The sequence below is a fragment of the Plecotus auritus genome, assembly GCF_963455305.1.
Source record: "Plecotus auritus genome assembly, chromosome: 7".
NCBI classification, from domain to species: Eukaryota; Metazoa; Chordata; class Mammalia; order Chiroptera; family Vespertilionidae; genus Plecotus; species Plecotus auritus.
Window position 1 is genome coordinate 84,162,499 of NC_137774.1, and position 26,679 is coordinate 84,189,177.

Consider the following 26,679-nt stretch of genomic DNA (forward strand, 5'->3'; position numbering starts at 1 on the left):
GTGTGGGGGTTTATTTGGAAGCAGCATCTAGCAGGGGTCCTCAAACTTTTTAAATAGGAGGCCAGTTCACTGTCCCTCAGACCGTTGGAGGGCCGGACTATAGTTTTAAAAAAAAACTATGAACAAATTCCTATGTGCACTGCAGGCCCGGGACGAGTCGGCTGCTAAGCAGGACAGGCAGCGGCACCCGGTGGGCCGGATAAATGTCCTCGGCGGGCCGCATGTGGCCCGCGGGCCGTAGTTTGAGGACCCCTGGTCTACAGCCTGTGCTCAGCCATGGGAGCCTGTGCAGCCCTGGGGTGGAACCCCGTAGCTGGACCCAGTGGTTAAACCAAACTTTATCTGATCACTGAGGATGAACAGCCAAATAGAAATGATGACACTCACCCTGATGATGATGATGATTATGATGATGATGATGACAGATAGATAGATAGATAGATAGCTCTTGTTTATTGAGCATTTACTACAGGCCATGCCGTGCTCAGTACTGGACACAAAATGCAATGACATTTACAGGGAATAAATGTCTGTGTGAGGCAGATTCTGTGATGGATATAATTCTGATTTTACAGATAATAAAACTGAGGCTTGGAGAGCTTGTGTCACCAATCCAAGCTGACACAGATCTGCGTAACCAGAGGCCCTGATCTTAACCCTTGCACCCACTTTTCCTCCTGGATCATGTCCCCACAAAGTATCACAGGCACAGTTGTTGCCAGCTTCACGTTGACCCTTGCAAAGCGCCTTCATCCTCACTACGACTTCGGAGCCCAAGGATTACATCGTTCTTCCTGGACCCAGGACTACTGCGGAATACAGAGTTTGGGTCGCAGGCCTGACGTGGCACAGCCAGTCACTGGCGCAGCTCTCCACAACTCCCTGTCCTTGGCCCTCACACCTGCCTCGCAGAAAGAAACTCTCCCCAACAAACCTGGCTTTTCACATTTGTCTGAAGTCAGCGTCTCCTGCTGCCTCTGGTCACTCTGGTTCTTCCACTTATTTTCTGTTTTGAGCCCCAGGAACCTGATTATATTTTTAAATTCACAGTTTTTTTTAGGAGCTGGGCAGCGTTTGGGTTTCAGTCTGTAATAGCACGCATAGCTCTGACCACACGTCATTGCTTTTTGTCCTGCAGCTGAAAGTCAACGGACACGCTTCTCCTAGGGACCGAGTTTTCTCCTTTTGAGATGGGGCAGTCTGATCCAGCACAGTGGCATTGACAGGGCTCCAACGTCACAGGCTCACTTCGCTCCCAGCACAGCCTCCTCCTCACTGGGACTTCTCTGAGCTTCAGATCTTCCCTAACATAATGGGATGATGATCATTCTCTTCTCATAGAGGTTTGGATAGAAGTAAAAACAATCATGCACAGAAATTACTTAGCACATGGCAGGCACTCGATAAACAGCTGGTATTAGAATTACCGATAAGCATCACCTTTATGGTTATGTTTCATTATAAAAGTAATCCATTTTACAAAATGCAGATAATGCAGAAAAGTATAAAGAAGACACAAAAACTGTCATGCCACTCTATGAATCTCTGTTAACATTTGGGAGCATGTCTTTTAAATTGTTACGGATTATACTTTAGGACTTCTCTTTTGCTTGCTATGTTATAGACAAGTTCTATATCAATACGTGTTTATAAGAGCTTTTGGTTGATTCCTATTTGGGAACATTATAAGTACTATTGAGGCCAAGGCCCCAGGACCTTTGCACTTGCTATGCCAGGTACCCAGAATCCTCCTCCATCCCTAATAATTACATGACTCATGCCCTCACTTCATTCAGAGCTTGCTCAAGTGTCTCCACTTCACATCACCCTCCACTGGCCACCGTCACCAAATGAACCCATCCCTTTACATGCTAAAGTTCTTTCTCTCCATCGCCTTTATCACTAACTGCAATAGTAGTCTCTGTTTGCCTACTTTTGTATTGGCTTTCTACCCCACTAGACTAAGCAGCATTCGGGAAAGGACTCTGTTGTGTTTGCTATGATATGACATAGACAGAGAATGAACGAATAAATGAACAAAATGACATCTTATACATAGAGACTTCCATATAAGCCTTCTCCTTCCCTTAGCTTAGATTCTTAGGGGTGGAGTTACTGGGTCAAGGAGTATGCATATTTAAAATTGCAGTACTTGTTGCCACATCGCCTCTGACAACGTGCCAGCTCCTGCTCCCTCCAGCAGGACGAGAGTCCATTTCCCCGGTTCCCTCTTTGCTGGAATCTTGCCACAACCCATTGCAGATCTCACTCCTAGTGTAGGAGGCCGCGTGCTTTTCAGGGCCACAGTCCCAGGAATGGTGGCCAGGGTGTGGAGGAGGCCCATGCCAAGGGGCACCTCTGCCCACGGCTGCGGTGTGGTTTATTGTCGTTTCCAGCTCCCCTGTGTCAGAGCAGCTTGCCGGAAAGGTCGTTACAGGAGCCAGGGATGTGGAGCAAAAATAGGAAGCTGGTTATTGGCAACTGGCGAAGGGAACCATGTGGGAGCCTCAGTCCCTTAAATGGCACCCCACCCACACCCTGCTGCAAGGTGGGGCAGAAAACTCACTCATTCACTCCCTTGTTTATTCAGTAAACTGTGTGGAGGTCCTACTATGTGCCAGTATGGAAGCGATTGCAATTGGAGTTCTGGAGCCAACCTGAGGATGTCCCGCCACGTTTGGTGGGTCCCTGGGCAAGTTGCTTCACCTCTCTGAGCCCTGACTTCTTCCTCCATCCCTGGGCTCTTGAGAGGGCAGGAGTTGGCCAGGTGAGAGGTTCGGGGCAGCTGTGTAAAGGACAGAATAGACGAGGCAGGGCAGGCAGTCTTAGGCCTGGGGACGTTGTTTAATTCTGAGATTCTGGGACTCTGGTGTGCCTTTGCTTTTAAGGACAGCTGCAATGTTTTGAGGTTGGATAGATCCAGCTTTTTCAATGTGGCTGCCCCTCTGCCTCTTCCTGTCTCTGTGTGTGTGTCTGATTATATGTTTGTCTCTATTTATACCTGCGTATGTCCTTCTTTCTCAGGGTTTCTGTTTAGGTCTCTATATGTTTCTCTCTCCATATGTGGGAGTAAGGGGGAGGGCTTTCTGTCCTCAGGTCTCCATGGTTTGTTCTCAATGTGTGTGTGGCCTTTATCTCTATCCCTGCTCATTTGCTATCATCTGTGTATCTATCCATCATCTCTCTTTTTCTATCGATCTGTCTTTTTGCCTGTTTCTCTCCCTCCCCCCCCTCTCTGCCTCTCATCACCATCTCCATCTGTCCCTTTGTGTGTGTGTGTCTCCTTTCTTTGGATATTTTTGCTCCTTCCCACCTACCCTAAAACCCAAAATAGTTGTCCTCCAGAACAACTCTGGGTGTTATTCCCTTTTGTCTTTGCTGCTCCCCAGGCCAGCCGCCTGGTCCACAGGGACTGTATTTAAATGGAGGAGGCTGAGTGGGAGTGTTGGATTTCCCAAGGCTCCCTCCCCCTCCAGAGGGCAGCAACCTTGTTTGTGTCTGTCCATCTGTGCACCTCCCCCACATTCTAAAACCCTAAAGAGACATTGCAAAAGGCTCTTCTCAGCATCAACATGCAAGTTCCTCTAAAGACCAGCACAGAATCTTCATGCCAGTCCTCCCGTCTCCCTGCTCTTTGCTTCAGGAGAGGGTAGGCTGGAGGTAGCAAGGCCAGTGCTGGGCTCAGCCACTCCCAGCTTTCACTCCCACCTCTGGCCTCACTCACTGTGTGACCAGAACAAAAGCTCCCACCTCTCTGAGCCTCAGAACATGGGAGTGCCTTCCATCCAAAGCCAAGTAGCACTGACGCAGAGCCTCTGGCACAGGCTGGAGCACAGCAGGCCTGCAGGCGAGGTCAGCCCCACTGAACCAGAGCATTCATCCATCCACTTGTTCATTTGTTCACTCAACAAGCATGGCAAGAGCCCGCCAGCGTGGCTCAGTGGTTGAGCATCGACCCATGAACTAGGAAGTCATGGTTCAATTCCTGGTCAGGGCATATACCCAGGTTGCAGGCTCAATTCCAGTGTGGGGCATGCAGGAGGCAGCCGATCAATGGTTCTCTCTCATCATTGATGTTTCTATCCCTCTCTCCCTTCCTCTCTCTGAAATAAATGTAAAAAAAAAACAAAAAAACAGTCATGGCAAGAGACATTGTGGTTGGAGAGAACACAGGCTGATCCCAAAGGCCCTATGAGTCTCAGTTGCTAAGGACTCCAGATTCATTGTTATCCAGAGACCTGGGGGCAGGCATGAGCAGTCTCATCTGAGTACAGCAGGAGCCCCTACAGAGTGGACTTTCTATGAAATACAGTGTCGCGGACCATGGTGAGACCTTTGAAAAATCACCCAGTGAAATCCAGGTGGGAAAAAGTGGCACAAGTAGCTGTTGCTTTTACGTGTCCCTCCCTTTGTTTGATAAAGGGTCCCCAAGGGAGGCAAGGAGAGGTCACGCCCAGTGTGTCGAAGGCCAGTTCACGCCTTTGGGCTGCAGTCTTGGGGAGAGAATATAAGCTTTTCTCATATATTATCTTTTTACTTTGGATTCTCACATTCCTTAATCCATTTATAATGCATCTGTGGAAACAGGCTCATGTTTTACATGTCTTTGTCCTCCAGGCCTTGTCCAGGAGTGGCAGGTGGGAGGTTTTAAGGATACTTCATGGTTGATTGGATGGATGGATGGTTGGATGAGTGTTTAAAGGGACATGATCCCTCCAGGCAGACTTTCCTCCCCAACCTCCCCCCTCCACCCCCCCGCCAATGATCACCACAAAAGCCCCGTGTCTTGTGATTGGCTTGGAGAGAAGATTTAGAGGATGGTGAGGACACCCTCCCCACCCCCCCACCCCACCCCACCCCCGGTTGCTGCCCATTCTGTCTTCAACCAGAGCCACAAGGATAATTATCCTCAGGATCATAGCTACTGATTGAACAGCCGAGGAGCCAAAGACCTTAGGACTTATCCGGAGAGCATGAAGAAATGGGCTCAGAAGCTTTGGGCTAAACTCTCTGAGGTCTCCTCTGTCCCTGCAGACAGACTGTTCCCTTCTTCCCCAGCCTCCAAGAGCAGTCTGAACACACTTCTATCATAAAACAATTGAGCATTGTCTTCCGTTTTCCCAAGTTGGCTGAGAGCTCCTCAAAAGCAAGGATTCCCCTCCCCCCCTCAAAAAAAGTTTATTTTTCTACTACCTAGCACAGACCTTGGCATGTGGTATAGGCTAAGTTAATATTGCATGGATCAACGAGTTGATAGTTAGATGGTTGAAGAGTAGATTCACGGATGATTTGCTTTGAGCATGCTGGATGAGTGGGTGGATGGATGGATGGATGGATGGATGGATGGTTTTAAAGGTGATGGGTGGTTGGATGGATAGATGAATAGATGGTTGGTATTTTTTCATAATAAGCTGTTGAATGCTTTGCTAGATGGGTTGTTGAATGGTTTCTGGGTGATTGGTTAGATTTGGATGGATGGATAGGTGACTGAATGGATGGATGGGTGGGTGGGTGGATGGATGGAAACATGTGTCCGTAATGACGACTAGAGTCAGCTTTTCACACGATACAGCAATCCGCCCTGCAGTGCCTCTGATAGTCCTCAAATGCATGCCTATTTACCTGCAGTAACTCAAAGGTATTTTCATTAACTATCAAGCAGAATTGTAAACTTTCCCAAATTCTGGGTATGATGATGTAGTGTATATTAGTGGGTAAGGGCATAGGCTCTGAAAACAGACCTGGGTTTGAATCTCAGCTGAACTAGTTAAAGCAGTGTGACCTTGAACAAATAAATCCCTTGGCCTCTCTAAGCTGTGGTTTCCACATTTGCAAAATGGAAATAATATCATCTTGCAGGGTTGTTATGAGGATTACAAGAAATAATGAATGGCAAGGGCTGATCAGTGCTCAATAAACTCTATTGCTATTATTATGGCACTGAACCAAATGTACCCTCCTATAACTTCTTTTTTCCACCAAGAATATGGTGTGCCATAGTGTTGTATATTTAATGACAAACAAGACTAAATGGTCCCTCATCTCTTGGAGTTTATGTTCTAGTGGAATATTTAAACAATAAGTAAATGTATAAATGATTTCAGACAGTGCTAAATGTTATGCAGAAAACTGAAATAGGGTGAAGTGAAAGAGAGTCATGTGGCTGGGGGCGGGGTGAGGTGGCCTTTTATTGATCTGTGAACTAATGACAGGAAGATGCAGCCATGTAAAGATCTAAGGAAAGGGTGTTCCGGTAGCAAGAATAGCCCGTGAAAAGGTGCTGAGGCAGACATCCCAAGTAAAGATAGAAAAAGGCCCAGGGGCGAGGTAAGTAGTAGTAGGGCCTGCCAGTCAAGGCACCGAGGTCTGCAGGAGGCAGATCACGTAGGCGTGGAGGCTGGGCCATGCGACTTGGACATTAGCCATGTTTATCTCCTCCTGTCCTCTGGAACAACGTAGAAGGTGCCTTGTTCATTTGGCAGCCATTCAGCTTTCCAGTGACAGCGGACAGGCTCCCAAACTCCTGACCTCCAGGGTACACACTCCCAGTTCTCAGCTTTCCCCGTTGACATTCTGGGACACATGCAACTAATACCCTGACAATGTTCTGGTCCCATTAACCTCAAACCCACAAGAAATCAGGTTAGACTCAAAGGGAATCAGGATGAAGAAAGCCGGGAGATCTCTAGCTGGAATTGTAATGAACTAATCCAGTGGCTGTGTTTCTTCTTGAAACCTTGCCCCTGGTGTGTTTGCAGGGGAAAACAGCCTCTTTGAGCTGCATCTGGGATAAAAAAAATAAAATAAAATAAAAATCTGGAACCATTTATCCAGGTGGGTCTGGTGTAGGATCCAGGCTTGCAAAGAAAACTAGGATGTGACTATGGTGGCTGATCTCCAGCTGGCTGATGTAGGAGCTCCAGCGGGTCCTTAGGCTCTAGCCCTCTCCCTCACTCGGCAGTGCTGCTTCAGTGTTGGTCCCTCTCAGGCAGCCTCCATGTGGGGACAAAAGCGCTCTTAGAATCTTCCTGTTTTGTGTACGCCAAAAAAATGAACATCTCTTATCTAGTTGCCTCAACAGAAGTGTAGAATTCTGTATTTGGGGCTAATTAGCTTGGTTGGGTCACATGCTCACCTCTGCATCATACAAACTATGGCCAGGGAGATGCAGTGTTTGAACTGGCCAGGCCAAAACTCTGTGAATGGCCCTGAACTTGATAATGGAGGGAGGTCCTCCTCATCCATTTGGACTGAGAATAGAGGAGGGGGGTGATGCCTCTCAAAATACTGGCTGAGACTTTTTGCTATGCAAGAGGAATACATTCTAAAGATCTGTACAGCACCGTGCTTATAATCAACCAGACTATACAGAGCTCTTAAAATTTTGCTAAGAGGGCAGATCTCCTGTTATCTGTTCTCACCACCATTTTTTTGAATGGATGCTTTTAGGAGGAAACAGGAGAATAGACTTGGATGGGTAAGAGCAGCACAGGTATCTTACATTTTCCAGCTCAGAGTTAACTTCTCCTCCTCTGTGGTTCAGAGATGCATCCCTTATGCCTCTTATCTCCTCCTGTTCGATAATTTAATATGTGTACCTGTGTCTCCATCAGCTCTTTAAAGCTCCTTGGGGACAGAAATTGGGACTTAAGTACCTCAAGTTCCCCCCACTCCTATTGCACCAGGAGAGAGCATAAGGGTCCAGGACATGCTTGGTTATGCTGAATCAGGTTTCAGGGCCCAATGTGACTATGGTGCCCCGCCCCAGTCACACAAGATGAAGCATCAGAGAACCTGCCCCCAACAGGAACTGCTGACCCTCACCCACCTCTATGATCTTTTGGGTTTTTCTCAGGAAAAGCCAACAAGAACGTCCAGTGGGATGAGGACTCTGTGGAGTACATGCTGGCCAACCCGGTCCGGATCGCTTTCGTCCTGGTGGTGCACGGCCGTGCCTCCCGGCAGCTGCAGCGCATGTTCAAGGCCATCTACCACAAAGACCACTTCTACTACATCCACGTGGACAAGGTGAGCCCCCATCCAGTCGCCTCCTGCTGGCCTTTCTCTGTGGGTCCCTCTGCCCCTCTTCAAGCCAGCCTCCCTTTCAGGGAAGTCTAATAGGCTGAGCAGCTACCTCTCCTCGAATATGTGTGTGTGTGTGTGTGTGTGTGTGTGTGTGTGTGTGTGTGTGTGTGTGTGTGTCTGTGGTTAAATACTGGTTTTCTTCCCTCTTTTCTTCACTGTCCCACTGCCCAGTACACTGCCTGCTGCTCTGTGAGGAGAGCTATCCCAGGAGTGGGCACACTTTTCCTATGAAGGGCCATATATAAAGATTTTGGGCTTGAAGGCCATACCCTCTCTGTCACAGCTACTCAGATCTGCTGGTGTCGTGTGAAAGCAGCCATAAACAATACATAAATGAATGATGAATGTGTGTGGCGGTGTCCCAATAAAACTTTATTTATAAAACCCCGCAGCAGGCTTGCTGACCCCTGAACTATCTTGTCCCAGAGGTTTCTCTTTGCCTGGGATGTGACATGATTATATCCTTACTCAAGAGGCAAAGGATCTGCTTTTAGCAGGCCTGTGAGAGGGTGATGGAGACATTCCACTCCTCACAATACTCCTCAGGCTTCGATACAGCCGTATTTCACAGCTTGCTATCCTCAGACCACATGCCTCAGTCTGTATAAAAATGCAGAGCCCCAGGCTCCTAGTGAACCGTAGGTCAGAGGATGGGGCTGGGGAATCTGCACTTAAAATAGCTAAAGTAAAATTTAAACAAAAATAAATGTTCGAATAGCCATGTAGAAAGATGCCCCCAACCCGAACCAGCTACTGGGCAAAGTTCAGAAATCCTGCCACCTAGAAGGGAAGGGACAGAGAGGGGGCAAGGGGCATGTCTGGGTGTCTTCTGGGCTGCTGAATGTCACCCCTTTCTCTCCTGGGAAAAAGCGCTCCAACTACCTGCACCGCCAAGTGCTCCAGTTCGCCCGGCAGTACAGCAATGTCCGCATCACCCCCTGGCGGATGGCCACCATCTGGGGCGGCGCCAGCCTCCTGGCCACGTACCTCCAGAGTATGCGGGACCTGCTGGAGATGACCGACTGGCCCTGGGACTTCTTTATCAACCTCAGCGCAGCCGACTACCCCATCAGGTAAGGCGGCCCTCGGCCCCAGCAGCCTGCGCCGAGGTCCCGCTCCCTCCTGGCCTCCCTGGTCTTAGCGTTTTGCCTCCTGTGCAGAGCAGCGTGTATGCTCATGTGCTGTCTTCACAGATCCGTCAGCATAGGATCCACACGGCCTGAGCATCATTTGCACATTCACTCATTCATTCATTCATTCAACAGATACTTGTTGCGTACAGAGTTTTTCCCGCTCTGTTTGAGGAAACACTAAAGGGACTGTCACCCTTCCCCACATGGAGCTTTCAGTCAAGTCAGGGAGACAACAAACAAAATAAGTCAAATGGTGCATGGGAAAAACAAAGCCAAGAGGACGCAGGGGAGAGTTGGAATTTTAACCAGCGTAACTAGGACTGTCCTCACGGGGAAGAATGGAAGAGGAAAGAGGAGTGAGTCGCTCGGGCAGGGAAAGTGGTCCAGGAACAGGGAACAGCAGGTGCTGAGCCCTGGGGTGGGAACACACCTGGTGTGTCGAAGGAACAACGGGGCTCAGTGTGGCTGGAACAGACTAAGTGAGGCATAGGGTAGTAAGAGACAGAAGATCAGAGAGCAACTTGGGGTGAGATTGTAGAGATTCCAGAATTTGGCAGTCACGCAAGCAAGATGGGAACCGCTGGTATGTTTTGAGCAGAGGAGGACAAGGTGTGACATCAGAGTTAAACCAGGAGGGGCAGGGAGGAGGAAGGGAGGTTCAGTGCGACAGTTCAGGTACAATCACAGACGTGTGGGTGTCTTTGGGCTATCCAAGGACCATGGGTATCTTGGATTTTATGCTTTGGCTCCTATCAAACTTTAACAAACAAATTGATTGTCTACATTTTTAAATTGGGAAATTTCACATGAAACAACAGATTTTGAGCTTTTCTTGGTCTTCCCACTCAGCCTGCCCCCTGCTTGGCCACAGTCGTGTGGGGCAGATAGAGCAGCCCACAGTCTGCAGCCCCGACGTGGTGGAGATGCCACAAGGAAGGTCCCTGTGCACAGTGGTCTGCTCCGTAAAATAGACCATAAGCAAAGAAAACCCCTCCAGAGAGATTACAAAGGAAAAAGGCAAGAAAATGAGGTCTATTTCTTTTTTAAAAAATATATTTCTTTTATTGATTTCAGAGAGGAAGGGAGAGGGTGAGAGATAGAGAAACATCAATGATGAGAGAGAATCATTGATTGGTTGCCTCCTGTATGACCCCCACTGGGGATCAAACCCAACCCGGGCATGTGCCCTTGGCCGGAATAGAACCTGGGACCCTTCAGTCTGCAGGCCGACGCTCTATCCACTGAGCCAAACCAACTAGGGCTGAGGTCTATTTCCTGTTAAGACGGCAGCTCTTTGCTCGACCGTGTCTTCCATCCTGATTTATTGAGGAGACTGAGAGGCAGAAATGAGTGGACGGGATGGGGACAGTGTGTGAAGCAGAGGGTCTTCCTCCTTCTGATACCATGAGGGCACTCAACAGCATTCCCAGAAATGAAGGGATCTTTAAAGAACTCACACACACTTTTATCAGGGCAATTTTCAAACGTGCACAAGAGTGCCAAGACTAATATAACGAACCCCTACTTATACATCGCCCGGTTTCAACTGTAATCAATTCGTGACAGTCTGGTAATGTCTGTGCTCATGTCTCTCCCCCTCTCCCCCTGCCCTCCCCCACTCCCTGTGAACCATTTCCAAGGCATCTTCAAATCGTATCTGTAAACATTTCAGTATACATCTCTCTTTGAACATAACATCAATATGATTATCACATCTAAAATATTCAACAGTCATTCCTAAGTCATTAAATATCGAGGCCACATATGCCCAGGAGTTTGGGTTTTGAGTGAGGATCTAGATGAGACACAGGCATGGAAGGAAGGCCTCTATTTAAAGGAACCACCTTTAGTTCTGGGCTTGGAGGCATCCCATCATCTGCCAGGGGACCCTGGACTCTGGAGGAGATCTGGGGAAAGCAGTCTTTGCTCAGTTTAGGCAAAATGCACCTGACACCCTTGACCCTGAGAAAAATAATGGGGGTTATTTTCTTTTGCTTGTAGGATAGCAGGATTAAAAAAAAAGGAGGTGATTTTAAAACATCACTGGCAGGTTTTTACTTATTTACTTATTCAAACATTCATTCCACTAAGATTTATTAAGCAGCTACTGTGCTAGGCATCATTTGGGCATTTAGTGAATAAAAGCCACATAGCCCCTACCTGGTGGTACCCTAGAAGGAATCAGATAATCATGTAAGAGAGGTGTCATGCAAGGTGACAGGACTATCAAGAGGAAGCAGCAGATGGTCTGAGTGCAAGAGGGGCAAAATCGGGATGTCAGACAGGCCTCTGAATGTGCAGTTTTGAGTTGAGACCTGGGGATAAGAAGGGATTGTCAGCCCTGACCAGGTGGCTCGGTTGGTTAGAGCATTGTCCCATACACCAAAGGGCTTTAGGTTCGATTCCTGGTTGGGGCGAATGCAGGAGGCAACCCATTGATGTTTCTCTCTCATACTCTTTCTCCCTTCCTCTCTCTCCAAAATCAATAAACATATCTTCAGGTGAGGTTTAAAAAAAAAAGATTGGCAAGCAAATGAGAAAGAAAGATCATTCTAGACTAGGATTTCCCAACCTGGGCACTATTGGCATAATGGGCTGGATCATTCCATGCCGAGGGGCTGTCCTGGGCACTGTAGAGTGTTTAGCAGCATCCCCGGCCTCCACCCACCAGATGCTGGTGGTGCTCCCCACCCCCAGGCACTGTGACAACCACAAATATCTCCAGTTGCTGTTTCCCCAGGGGCAGAATCACTCTCCAGTTCCTGAGAGAAAGGACAGCCTGGATAAGACTTGGGTCAGAGGTGAACTAGTTGCATTAGAGAAATTGAAAGATAGTGTAATAAAAGAACGAGGAGAGGTGAGTTAGAGAGGGACAGGGCAAGATGAGTTAGAACATTCTCCTCCATCTTCCAAGGAAGGACTGAGTTCAGAAATATCCTAACCTGCTGTGTAGCAGCTGATGTGGGAGGTGCTTCCTTCAGCCCTCAAAGCAAACCTGTTTTATTGAAGGGCAAGCTGAGGCCCAAGGTCATATAAAGAATACATGGCAGGCTGGGGTTTAGAACCAGTTTTGTCTGGCTCTAAGGTTGGTATTCTTTCTGCTTGAAGTTGGTCCCTGGGGAAGTCAGCTGGCACAGAGTGGCGGGATGGCCTCAGGCTGCCTAGAGAGCATAGCCACTCCTCAAACTCCAGGCTGGGCAGGGGTGTGATTGCACCACCTGGCAGCAGGAAATCTCATGAGTAAAGGTCACCTATTGTCCCCGAGTCTGACTAGCTAGGATCAAGATTCCCACACTGTCTTCCAGGCCTCCCGGGGAGGCCCCAGAGGTCATTTCAGCCTACATCAGATGGTGGAACTCGGCCAGAGACCTCCTGAGATCAGTTAGGTGTGGCCAGGCCCCTGACCCTTCCCGGGAGACTCATGCCAGGTCTGGAGACTGCCCCTAGAGGCTTTTTGTTGACTTGCAAGTTGAAGCCATGACCACTTAACAAAGTCTGCTCTGCCCAGATACCGGAATTTCTAGCATTTCAGCATCCACGAGGATGAGTGCTCCGACTCTTGGCAGGTGGCCAAGGTTTGAGTCTGAGTTCTGCCACTTCACTGGCAGAACTAAAACCATCAGAGGTAAATTCAATCTTTGTGAGATCAGGTTGTAGCAATGCAACCAGCAGAGTGTTGAGCACTTAGAAAGCACCCAGTCAAAGTCCACAGTCAATTCCGTTGTGTGTAAGGCTGAGCCTCATATCTGAGGGGCCCAGAAATCCTTCCTTAGACCATGTGTCCCACCTATTTGGGGGTTCGGGTAAGAGAGTCATCATATTTCTAGCTTTTTAGCTTCACGCTCTGGGTCTCTGCGTCTCTGTCGCTCTGTCTTTCTCTGCTCTCATTTCTGTGCCTGCGCCGCCCCCCCCGCCCCCGCCCGGTTCTTCTGTCCACTGTGCTTTGCCAGCCTGGTGGCCAGAGGCACGTCATGCATCAGGCACTGCTGCTTCCTCTTGCTGTTGTTTTCACAAAGTTGCCCCACACAAAAACATATGAATTTTGCAGACGAATGGTTTTATCCTGGGCAACTCTGATAGGCCTTCACTTCCCATCTGCCACTCCATCTGTAGCTTCCCAAACCATGACTTCTTCCATCCCAGGAAGGGTGAGCAAACTTAGGAGCCTTCTCCAAAGGTGGGAGTGTCCCAAAAGCTTCTGCTGGCTCTGAGAACATGGGAGTAGTCAAGGGCAGAGCCTGCTCGCCGTGGCTACTCCGAGCTGTTTGTGATTTGATGTAGCCTCCCATGTCCGCTGCCCAGCTCTGCCTGGGGTACCAGACTTCTTTTAGGGGGTGAACACTCGCTGGCCACCAGCCTGTGTAGGCCCTGGATGCAGCCTAGCTACAGACTCTATGCCACCACCGGCTCAGCAAAGGCTGCTTTAGCTTTCTGCATCTCTGCTTGTCTACCTGAGAAACAGCACAATCTCAGTGCCTATTTCATAGGGAGGTTAGGACGATGAAAGGAAATGTTGCATGTCAAGGGCTTAACACGGTGCCTGACATAGAAAGTGCTTGGTAGACTCAGACTGTTACTAGTGTGGCGATGGGATAGTGTGGGCACTGCAGGCTGGGCTCGGTCATCATCTGAATTGCTTTTGGATTTTCATTCATTGTGAAAAGACTGATGAAATATTTCTTGAGTTCACATCTCTTTCAACAGTGGGAAAAGCAGTGTTAGACTGTAAAGGCCAATGTTTCAAGGGAAAGCAGGACAGAAGCACCTCATTTGTGAACGTACAGACTATTCCTGCATTTGGAACATGCAAGCTAAGTGCGTTCAGGAATTCAGGTCCTCCGCTCTGGGGCTGACCAGGCTGCCTGGCCCACGCGGGCTGCGTTTGGAGCCAGTGCTAAATCCGGTGCATGGATGAAACAGGATATTTTCAAACACAGAGACCCTGTGAGGTCTTGAATCATCAGAGGACATGCTTTTATTCAATATATTCTACTTTGTAAGGCAGGAAATTGCTCTGGCATGCATTAGTTACATGGGCCACAGGAAAGCATGAAACCAGAAGCGGTCTGCACTGTTGCTTAGTTGAGGCCAGTGGTAACACTGTCCACCTTCACCAGGCCCTGTGTCTTGGGGCTAAATCCAGTACAAAGGGAGGAGGGCTCAGTGTGTCCTTGGCCCCTTCAGGGCTCACATGCTGTTTGTGGTATATGTGCATGTGTGTGTGTGTGTGAGGGAGAGAGAGAGAGAGTGTGTGTGTGTGTGTGTGCATATGGCAGGGGAAATAGTATTTAAATTTTCAGCTAAACCCAGGGCCTTCTATTTCTAACCCACCTGGGCCCACCATGTGGACATTTACATTACGCTTGACTGAGGACCTAAACCACTGTCTGGAGATACCACCCAGCCCAGAGCTCAGAGCGGTTCTGTGGAGCCTCGCCAGGAAGTGCCAGCTCATAGACAGGAAGCAGGTGGCTGAGCTTCTCCGCGATGCTCCAGAGACCAGCGTTTGCGTGTGACTGATCAGGCGAGGCTCACCCGCATCCAGCAAACATTTGCTTTGTACCTACTATGTACTAGACCTGCCACAGAGGCCTTTAACACAAGTTTTGTCTTAAATTTCATTTCCCAAACAAAACTTCTGTGTAAGAAAGTGTAAAGAGGTTAGTGTTGAAACAGAACTTCTAGGAAAGTTTGCAAGAAAGCCAAACTTTTGATAATATTTAACATGTTACCCTAGGATTGGAAATTAAATTACCTGGTACGGATACTCAGATGTCAGCCTCTCCCTTACTTTGCATTCCTTTAGTTGGCTCAGGGTTTCTTGAGTGGGTCATGGAATTCTTTTGTCAATAGCCAACCAAATACAGCAAGTGCATATATAGCAGTTAATACCCCCTGGCATTTTTCTAAATATTTTACATAGTCCTCACAGGAACTCCATGAAGTATACTTTTGGTATCCCCATTTTTCAGATGGGGAAACTAAGGCACAAAGATGTTAAGAAACCACAAGGATGTAGCCAGTAAGTGACAGAACCAGGATCTTATTTCAACATTGAGGTAAAATTCACTGACCATAAAATTAACCAATTGTTTGATCCAGTGGCCTTTAGCACATGCTCAATGGTGTGCAACCATCACCTCCATCTGGTTCCTAATCACTTCATCTCCCCACTAGGAAGCCCTGTACCCATGAAGCAGTCACTCGCCATTCACATCCCCCACTCACCTCCCCCACCAGCCCCTGTCAACCACTAATCTGTCTCTCTGGGTTTGCTTATGTTGGGTATTTCATATGAATGGAATCATACAGGATGTGACATTGTGTGACAGACTTCTTTCACTTGGAACTGTTTTCATGGTTATTCACGTTGTAGCATGTATCGGTACTTCATTCCTTTTCATGGCCAAATGCTATTCCATTGTGTTGATATACCACCGTTTGTTTAGCCTTCCATGAACTGATAGGCCTGGGGTTCTTAAGAGCCCCCCAAAAAAACTCTGTCTCTTGGCTAGCTTGGATGGTGCCATGTGCCCTGAGTCAAGGACCTCATCTGGTTAAAGAAGGTGTGTCTGCATCGCATGGGATTCTATACAGCATGGTGCTTGGGACTCTTGTTGACTGAGCCCCAGTGATGCTGGGGCTAGGGTGGGGTGACATACCCAGAAGAGGCTGTGACCTTTCCCATTCAGCCTGGTCCTCCTCTGCCTACCTCTTGCCATGATTCCAATTAGTTGAGACAGATTTGGGGTTGAAGATGGAAAGATGGAAGATAAGGTTGAGGTGTAAGCTTCCCCTTTCCTCCTCTTTCTTCCTTCACCATCCAAGCCCCTCTGAAGGTGGCCTGGGGTGTGTTGGGTAGGAAAGAGCTCAGGCCCCTAGGGAGCCAGCTGAAGACCATGCTCTACTTCCACAGATGAGTTCGGGAGATGGGGCTCCTACTGACTCCATTCGTTCACTAGGTACCGGGCATTCAACAGTGAGGGATAGCACAGCCAGTCCTTGCCCTCCTCATCATGGTCAAGTGCGCAGACTCAGGCCAGACCACCTGGGGTCAATCCTAGCTCTTCTGTGTAGTCGCCGTGTAAACTTGGACTTGAGAAAAATCACTTAATGTCTTGGTACCTTAGTTCCCTCATCTGTAAAACAGAGATAGCACAGTATCACCCATATGGTTGCTCGAGGGTGACACGAGTTAACGTATGTAAGGTGCTCAGCCCTCAGTAAGCACTGTCTATGTGACAGCCACTGTTATGAATGGGTGGAGACTGACATTAATCAGAATAGTCACAGGAGTGAACATATCATTACAAAGTGAGACAAGTGGTCTAAAGGAAAGGAAGGAGGGGTCTAAGAGCACTTTGCAAGTGAGACTTCCTTAGCCTGGGGCCTGGAATGGCCTCCCTTAGGAGGCAGCACAGTGACTGAGATGAGTAAGAGGGGTACGAGTTCGCCAGCAGAAGTGTGAGGGGTCCTAGGAGAGTGTTCCTGGAAAAGGGGTGGCGGGGGCAAGGGCCCCGTGGCAAGACAGCCCTTCACATGTATGAGGAGCTGAAAAAAGGCTAACGTGGCTGCAACTCAAAGAGCAAGGGGTCCCTGATTAGCAGTGAGGTAGGTCGAGGCCAGTCCCCTGAGGGACTTTAGGTTACCTGTTGGTGGTTTAAGCCGTAGCCCGTGAGCAGTGTGGTTTTAGCGGGCAGTACTCCCATTTGAAGTCTGGAGGGATCATGTTGGCTGCTCTGGGAAGAGGGGTCTCCAGTGGGGAGGCCAGTGAGGAAGGGAGTGCTTGCTGACCCCAGAATTATGCCCAGAGAGTCTCCTCTCCTCTCTAACCTCCTGACAGAGGCAGGTGTCCTGGAGCCACCATGAGCTTCCTGAGTCCAAGCAGGGCGGATGGTTAGCCTTTCAGTCACACAGAGCCAGGCAACCAGCCACCTTCTGTTTGGGGACCAGGACCCCACACCTACACGAATCGGCCTCATCCAGGAGACTGGCAGAGCAGGGCTGATGCACAGAACCCAGAGAGCCAAGACTGCCCAGTGACCTGGGGCAAGAGTTTGGGGAACAGGTCAGGAGCACTGAGCAGGGCGGCAGAAGGGGACAGCCTGGGGGCTCGGGAAGGGACTGTGAAAGCCTGTGCATTCACACTCTTCTTTGTCCTTTTGTTTTTAATTGTGGGAAAATATACATAACAAACTTTAGCATCTTAACTATTTATGTGTACAGTTCAGTAATGCGAAGTGCATTCACACTGTTGTGTAACTGATCTCCAGGGCTCTTCATCTTGGAAAACTGAAACTCTATGCATTAAACAAGCCCCATGCCCCTCCCCCACCCCCTGGCAACCGTGGTTCTACTTCCTGTCTCATTGACTTTGACTAGTCTAGGTTCCTCATTAAGTGGAATCGCATAGTGTTTGTCTCTTTGTGCCTGGCTTGTTTCACTTAGCATGATGTCCTCCATGTCGTAGAACGTCAGAAATTCCTTCCTTTTAAAAATACTATTCCATTGTAGGAATATTCCACCTTTGCTCCGTGTTCACCCATCATCAGTGGATACTTGGGTTGCTTACACGTCTTGGCTACGTGAATAATGCTGCTGTGAGAATGTGGATGCAGATATCTCCTCGCCTCTCTGCTCTCAGTCCTTTGGGCTGTATACCCAGAAGCAGGATTGCTGGCTCACACTGTAATTCTTTTTTTTTTTTGGTGGACTTTCCAGACTGTTTTCCACAGCACTGCACCACCCCTTCACATTCCCACCAGCAGTGCTCAGGGTTCCATCATCCGCACATCATCACCAGTGCTTGTTATTTTCACGTGTATTTTACAGTAACCCTCCTAATGGGTGTGAGGTGCTTCTTGTTCTTTTTAAGGAGCATATACTCCTGAAACAACGGAGCTTTCTCTCCACAGAAACGTTAGGGTAGCTACAGGGAATTGTCTCCCCACAGGACCAGGCTCTCAAAGGATTCCTCTGAAACTTCTCTCCAACCCACATCAGCCCCTCTTCATTGCCCTTCGCTGAGTCGGACCATCCGTTGGCCTGTTCACTGGTGCTGGAAGCCTGTGTGCCCTCCACCTCGCCAACCCGCCAGGGCCTGCGCATTCTAATTCTACCCCTGACTTCTTTCTCATGTACATCCCCCCGGGACCCCTTCCATCTCTGCCCAAGCCAGACCTCATTGCTTCACTCCGGGGCCCTCAGAGCCCCCCGGGAGGACAGAGCTGAGCCAGACCCTGAAAACGGACTCAAGCTTCTCCCCAGCCATTTGGGAAAGCATTGGCCCCAGCCCCCCTGGGAGCAGCTTGCAGCCTGTAATCATTTATTTACTCAAGCAGGTGTGCTGTTCACTTGCTGAGTATTTGTTGAGCACAGGCTGAGGGCCAGGCACTGGGCTGGGTACTGGGAGATGCAGCAAGGAAAGACCTGCTCATTCACTGAGGGAGCTCACCATCTGAGGGAGAAGTGGAGGCCATATTCATAAAATCATGCCAGGGTGCCACAGTGGAGAATAAGAAGGGGTCCTGCTCTAAGGAGTGTGGTCAAGGGAGAGAAGATGCCTTTAGAGAGGGATGTTTAAGCCAAGACCTGAAATGGGGCTCGCTATGTAAAAAGGGTGGAGGTACTAGGCAAAGGGGAACAGCATGTGCAAGGTCCCTGAGGCAGGGCAGAGCCCAGCACATTCCAGGAGCTAAAGAGAAGGGAGGTCAGGTGGGGCAGAGCGATGGAGGTGAGGAGTGGGGAAAATAAATCTGGAGAAGGACATTAGGGGACTTACCAGCCCTGCGACTCCTCTTCTGCCCACCAGACTCCTCTCTCAGTACCCTTAGCCTCTGCCTTAGTTTCCTGCAGCTGCAGGAGAACATGACCACTGGCTTAAAACCACAGCAATGTAGTCTCTTACAGCTCTGAAGCTGAAGTCTGAGATCAAGGTGTTGGCAGGGCCATGCTCCCTCTGAAGGTTCTAGAGAGAATCCTTCCTTGCCTCTTCCTAGTTTCTGGTGGTTGCCCTCAATCCTGGCATTCCTTGACTTGTAGATGCGTCACTCCAATCTCCCTCCATCTTCCTTTGGCCCTTCTTTCTTATGTCTGCCTCTCCTGACACGACCTTCTCATAAGAACAGCAGTCGTTGGATTTAGGGCTCACCCTAATCCGGCAGGACCCCACCTTAACTAATGCATCTACAAAGTTCCTGTTTCCCACAACGGTGCCTGCTGAGGTTCCAGGGGGATGTGAATTTTAGGAGGGGGGAATTCCCTTCAACCCAGTACAGCCTGCCATCACCCTTGAGTGCAAAACACACTTGGGAGGCGTGGTGCTGCCCTAGGTCACCAGCCATGTCTGGAGGGGGCAGGAGCCCCCTCTGAAGGCCGTTCTGGCAAAGACACCATCCTCTGGCCTCATGCTGGGGTGGCGCTGATGCTCTCCCATGCCTCCATTCAGCCGTCACTTCCTGAGCACCTACCATTGCTCATCTCCGGAGGCAGAGCAGGCAGCCAGGCAGACAGGGTCCCCACCGTGGGAGCATGACACCCTGAGAAAGGCAGGGCTCCACCTGATTCTTGGAAGCTTCCTTTAAAACATCAGAACTCCACTGCAGACCAGTTGAATATAAACTCCTTGTGGGAGACAAGAATCTGTGTGTATTTTTTAAAGCTTTCCAGGTGACTGGAATACAGTCGGGGTTGAAAACCACTGGCCTGGGTGGGAGACAGACATTCATCACTTTAATTACAGTAATAAATGGCAAGGGGAATGCTATGATGAAAATGTACTTCAGTACTTCACAGGAAGTCAAAGCTGTGGCCCCAGCACCAGGTCTTTGGGTGTGATCCTCTCCTTGATGGCCACATTCTCAGCATCCAACCACTTTTATTCTTTCTCGAGATCCCAAAACCCTGGTGTGACACCATCTAAGGAAAGCTCCACCCAGAGAATGTTCGAGTCGGAGAGGGTGTATCGCTCAGGCTGCTGTTCATGAGGAACTGGGGGAAAATGCCAGTAATTATTCCGTTAACAGTCTTGTTTGCATCTCGTAGCAAAATAGTCATTTCCTCAGCTCTGTTATTTTTCAGCTTGACTTGCGCACTCCTGCCTTTGTGGGAGCACAGATGGTCCCCTCTGGCCGGCTGCTCTTTGTCTCCTGAGCTGTCTGAGGATGGACCGCTCTCCAGGCCTCGTGGAGGGGAGGGCTGACCCAGAGTGTCCCTGGACAAGCTGAGTGGGGCTGGCGTTCATGCAATCCTCACAGGACTGGGTTGAGAAGCACCCCGGTACCTCAGAAAGCCAGGAGCGGTCCTATCAGTTTAGAACACTGTCTTGGCTAACGGAGATAAGGAAGGACGTTTCTGGAAGGATGGGGGCGTTCATGTAATCAGTGCAAAAGGTGGCAGAACAAAAGGCAGGAATGACGTGTTTGTTTCACCCACGAGATGCCACCGTGTGGCTTAAGTACATCGCAGCCAAGTTATCTGTTTGCCTGTCATTTTCATGCTTTCACTGCTGAGAAAAAAAAAAAAATTGAAGTTCTGGAGAAAAGAATTGGGTGCTTTTATCTTGAGTCCTATGTCCATCCTTAGGCCAACAGAGAGTAGAGTGTGTTGGTCATTCATTCATTCATTCATTCACCACCTTGAGAGCCTACTGGGCGCTGGGTGACGCTCCAGACCAGAGCTGTCCCACAGAGCTGACTGTGGCAACAGAAATGTTCCAAAACCACCATTCAATGCAGGAGCCTCCCGCACCATGTGGCTATGGGGAGCTTGAAACATGCTTTGTGGGACAGAGGCACTACATTTTAAAGTCAATTTGATTTTTAAAAATACGTTTTTATTGATTTCAGAGAGGAAGGGAGAAACATCAATGATGAGAGAGAATCATTGATGGGCTGCCTCCTGCACGCCCCCTGCTGGGGATCAAGCTTGCAATCCAGGCATGTGCCCTGACCAGGAATCTAACTGTGACCATTGAGCCACACCAGCCTGGCAAAGTCGAGGTGATTTTAATTTAAATATAAACAAATAGCATATGGAGCAGCCCAGATCTTGGTGCTGAAGGTGGAGTAGTGAACAAAACCGACTGAAAACTCCTGTCCTCATGGGCCTTACTGTTGTGTTGTGGGGCAGAAATGCTTCCACTGGAGAGAGTTACAATGCTGTTAAGGTAATAGGAGAGCGTGGATACTGCCAGTTTAGAAACAAATGTCTCCAACCTCTACCAGTTGGATGGTCTCACCAGAGCCCAGACTGGCCATGCATTCACTGTATTTTGTAGGTATTTTTTCCTAACTGCCTCCTCCTAGTTCCCCTTCCTCTCAGCAGCTGCTAGCTATGTTGTCTGTGGATGAACATTTCCAACGCTGGGCATATTCCTACCCAGTGCATTGAACATATTTGCTTCTCTGGAGAGCAAATTCTTCATTTATGGGGCTTGTCCCCAGTGGCCAAGAGCCACTAGGTGCTCTAAGTGCATCCTGGGAATTTGGGTGTGAGCCGGGGTGGCCCGCAGTGTGGGTGATGGGATTGTAGAGTCTGTCATTCTTCCCCTGCCTCCCCCTCACTTCTCACTCCCTGGGAAGATTGCTCTCAAGGGCAGTCTGGAAAGACCCCATGCTTTTAAAGGTCAAGTGGGATAAGGGAGGGGTGTTTCTACCCCTTTTCATTGATGACAGCAGAAACCTAGATAAGCGCGAGGCCTCATAGGGTTAAGGTCCAGCCATGGGGTGGGTAGATGGGAACTATAGATTTTTAAATTATTATGTTCATTTCCTTCCTCCCCCTGTTGCCACCCTGAGTCATTGTCCAGCATGGAGAATGGCCAGTAGAGGATTCTCCAAGTAGATGCCTGGGGAAGCCCTTCAAGATCTTCCCTGTTCCAGGAGCTAATGTCAGCTAGCATTTTGTGAGTTCCTGCCACTGGGGGGGTCCTGGCCAAGAGATTTCCATGTGTCATCAAATGTCACCGCACCCCCACAAGGTAGATACTGTCACCACATCCCATTTTACAGATGAAGAGACTGAGGCTGAAGGAAGTTTAGGGGTTAACCTGGTGTCTCACAGCCGGTGGGGATCAGAGCCAGGATTCAAACCCATGCTTTTTTCATCCCTGGGAAAAACAAAAGGAGGCCTGAGCTCCTCACCGACAGGTCATACTGTTCCCACTGGGCAGGTCTGGACCGAAGCTCCCCCACTCATTCTTCTCCAGTCTAAGTCCTCATCCGCTTCATCTGGATGAGGACCCAGGAGGGAGAAATGACCATAACCGGGAGTGCACATCAGAACCAGAATCCAGGATCACCAGCACTCGGCCTGAGCTGCTGTCACGTTCTGCTTCAGTCCTGCCATGCTCAGTCCTCACAGTGTCCCCAGGGGTGGTGTGGAGATGGGCACTGAAATGCCATGGGTTTGAGTGACTCGCCCAAGGTCACAGAGCTTGGTAGGTCAAGGCAGGATTTGAACACAGGCCCAATTGACTACCAAATGCAGGGTGGCTTCGCTCTGCCCAGCTGCCTCACTGGCGAGGTGGGCCAGAATGTTGCATAAGCAGTTGACCCCAGGGGGAGAAAACCAATCACACAAGAGCACAAACCCCACCCCGTGGCCACCGTAGCCTGCATGGTCCCATCACCAGATGGGCTCTCTCTGGCTGGTGAGAGATCGAGGCTTTACAAATTGCTTTGCTCTAAGCCCAGAAGGAGGAACCAGCTGCCTGCATTAGCTGGAAGAGCCCGGCCTTCCGATTCCTTTGTAATCCCGTTTTTTCTTGATCCAAGACTTTCTAGACCCCTCCCCAACTGCCTAAGGGTGGTGCCTGATGAAATTCTCACTTATTTAAATGTTAGCCTCAAGCAAGCAGAATTAGGAAGGAATGGCTGCTGTCCCCTCCCCCCAAATGTGCACGATTGCTCCATAGCTGGCATTTTCTACATCATCACTCACTCCACCAGCACACGTGAAAGGCCATGTGATGTCAGCTGACCTGGATTTTAATCCTGTCTCTATCCCCTACTATCTGTATTATCTCAAGACAAGTGAATTCAGTCTTTCTGAGTCTTGGTTTTCTCACCTGTAAGAGGGAGATGATAATGTTACCTGTCAGGAGCCACGCAGGGAACAGCAGTGAGGTGGGAACCCAAGCTCTGCCTTACTCCCAGCTCCATGAGCTGTCTGATAAACAGTCGGGTTAGAGCACAGTGGCTCAGGTCTGGCACCTGCGTGCGACCTCATGTTCATCCCTCCCACCACCTAGACATTGGGACTGGGGTGCTGAGCTGTGCGAAGGAACAGAGAGAAGAGAGAGATGGCCAGGGAGACCTTAGCTTACTGCATCCACCCAGTTGCATGAACCAAAGAGGCAGGAGAGAAAATTGGAGGCCTGATATGGGAAGCCAGGCCAAGCCCCCTCCCCACAGCGCCATCATCAGGTCACAATGAAGATGAGAGATACTGAAACACAGGGCCTAATAGAGAGCTGGGCATTTATTATAAGTACTTATGAAATGGTTCTCTTGTTGTTACTATGGTCTCTAAAAATCCTGCATTATCATTACAGATAAAAACATGGTCTGGCCTTCTCTGTGGCCACTGTGTTTATTCTCAACCTCTTCTCTCCTATATTTCATAACTCTATATCTTTGGTCTAAATTGGAAATGGAGAGAGAGAATGAGAGAATGAGAGATACATGGAGCATGCCTTTGAGAAAATTCAGTTGTATGAGAGTCAAGAAGATGGTCACCTTCAGTTGAGCCAAGTTTGGACCCATGTGTAGTTGAGCTGTCCCAGCCCCTCCTTCCCCTCCTGTTATGAGGCTGTTTGAAGAGAGCCTTAGTGTTGATCAGCCTTCTTGGCCACCATGGGCTAAAGCAACACTGTCCTTCTCACATCCACTTACTCTTGAATCAATGCAACCACAACCTCCCTAAAGTTTCAAGTTGGAAACTTCCCTCAAAGTTCTGCCTGTAGATCTCATCAACCTCACCACCCTAACCCATCCCCAGGCTCAAGTCGTGGGCCTCTGGCTAGCCTGTGGCCACTTCAAGCTTTCCCGGCAGTGTCAAAACTTGGCTCGAACACCTGGACGGGTCAGCAATCTCTAGCCTTGGCCCAGGGCCCATTACACCACTTAAACAGAAAGTGGAGAATGGCAAAGAGGAAGCTGTTGGTGGTGGCAGCCAGTTTTCCCAGGGGCACAAGAGCACATGCCGGGAACCCCACAGCATGACCACCTCTCATGCGGAGGTGTCTCCAGAGCTGCCATCTGCCTCCTGTGTCCTTTCCTCCTTCAGAGAAGGATTTTCCTGGGTGCAGTTTAATTGTGTTCATCAGTCTGCATTCGTTGGCAGACACACCCAGGGGCACAAACATTGCTACCCCTTTCTTAACGCAATTGCACTCTTTGGAATGCTGGAATGTTTTTTAAGACCAGGCAGTTTTTGATTACAGAGTCAATCTTTGTGTAAAAGTTTGCCGCCTTGGGGAAGTTTCTAACAGGTTACTTTAAACAATGCTATCTCTGGACACATACAGCTAAATAGTCCCATTAATCCAAATTGCTTTGCCAGGATGCTGTGGAACCATTCAGCAACCAGGGCAGTGTCCAAAAGGGCTCCACTGAGAGCGATGGCCATGGTACCCAGTGGGGTGCATCTGCCACCTCTAATCACCCAGCCCTGAGCCTGTGCAGGGTGCTGTGCTAATTGCTTCTACAGTTTCACTTAATTTCTCAGCCACCTGGTGAGAGAGGACCTTCATCACCCCCAATCTAGAGAGAAGGGATATGTGGAATTTGCCCAAAGTTGCTCATCTACTGAGAGGTGGAGCTCAGACAACCCCACCCATGTCCTTCACCACAAGCCAGGCTTCCCAAGTCTGACCGAGGGACCACTTGCAGTGGGCAGCGATTTAAAGTGGCACACAAACAAGTTTCTGAAAATGTTTTATCAACATTAACACATAAGGAAAAACTTACCTAGCCCAGGTTTTTGAAGCTGAAGTTTTCTTTAAAGAATAGTTTATCTAATTGTTAACAAAGCAATAATACAAGCGGTTTGTGGCTCTTCAGTCATTCAACAAATATCCATTAAGTGTTTACTATGTGCCAGGCGCTTTTCTGGATGCCAGGATACAGCGGTAAAGAAAGCATCTTACTGCCAAGGGAAAGGGACATTAGATAGTGAAGGAATAATATATCCGGTGGAGACGTGTCCTAGGAAAAATACGGCATGGGAGGAGGAGGGTAGGCCAGGAAGATGTTTTGGGAAAAGTTGTGAGGAAGGTGTATGGATGACCAAAAAGAGAGAAACATTATAATGGCAGGGGCCGGCAAACCTTTTTATAAAGGGCCTTATGGTCTCTATCACAACAGTGCAATTCTACCACCTTAGGAAGAGGCAGCCACAGACAGTGTGCACATGGGTAGGCATGACTCATTCCAACAAAACTGTACTTACAAACACAAGTGGTGGGTTGTGTTTTGCAGGCCCCTGCACTAGATCACTCTGCCAGATCTCCCACCTTCCAGATAATGGCTTTGCCCAGATCACCCCTTGCTGATTCATTCCCCATTCACCCACCCATCTTCCCACACATGACCTTTCCTACATTGTCTGTTGAGAGTCTGTCACCCTAGATGCCAGCTTGTGATGCTTCAGATTTCAGGACCCTGGAGAGAGAGGAGTAGTAGATTCCCAAAGCCTTCTGGTCAATCTCTCCTGGACCTTGGCTTGGACTCTCACCCATCTCAGGGTATCTCAATGTAAAACAACAGTCTCCTTTTCCTTTATTTTCCCACAACCTGCATGGCTTACCAGTCCTAAACCTGAGCTAGAAAGCAGCACATGAAATATGGCTCACCCATCAGTGTTGCCTGACCTGGACCAGCCAAGAGGAGGCAGGCAGTTTATTCATGGTGTCCTCCATGACTGTGGCCCTGTCCAGCCCCCGTAGTGTCAGCCAGAGCAAACTGTATGTTCTAACCACCCAGCCTTCTCTACATAAACCCGTCAGAAATACCTGGTTCTCATTAGCACCGTAATTCACCCCTCGCCACCTTCCTCAATCTGAATCAGAAAGGTTAATGATGCTGAATCCCAAGACTCATTGGTTTCAGCACTTACCCCGGCTCACTGCTCCCCCTGAGAGCACAAGACTCGTTTATCTTTCTGGGCTGGCCAGGCAAGTTGCTGACTAATGCCTTAATGCCAACTAATTCTCAAAGATTTCCCAGAGTGACTGGACCTGTGTTCCTGTTTTGCTTGCTGTAAATCTGGCTGATCTTGTGTGTCTGGTTCCCCACCCTCTTTCTGCCTAGATGTGTCTGGGTTCCCCTCTTGTAATTCATCTCATGAGTCCACCACAGCCTGCACTGTCAGCTTGGAAAGACAGAGCACTTTTCAGCTAAGGTGATGACCATGTTGCCTCTAATGAAATAGCTTTAGGACCTCATTATTGATTAATTCA

General features: G+C 49.0%; 1 protein-coding gene across 1 annotated transcript in view; it reads left to right on the top strand.

Annotated features, from left to right (window-relative positions):
- Positions 1 to 26,679, top strand: part of XYLT1 (xylosyltransferase 1) — a 309,698-nt gene that overhangs the window by 225,603 nt on the left and 57,416 nt on the right. Inside the window, exons 4-5 of the mRNA XM_080679050.1 lie at positions 7,856 to 8,028; positions 8,956 to 9,158. Of these exons, the coding sequence (XP_080535176.1) occupies positions 7,856 to 8,028; positions 8,956 to 9,158 (376 nt within the window). The remainder of the gene's footprint in view (positions 1 to 7,855; positions 8,029 to 8,955; positions 9,159 to 26,679) is intronic.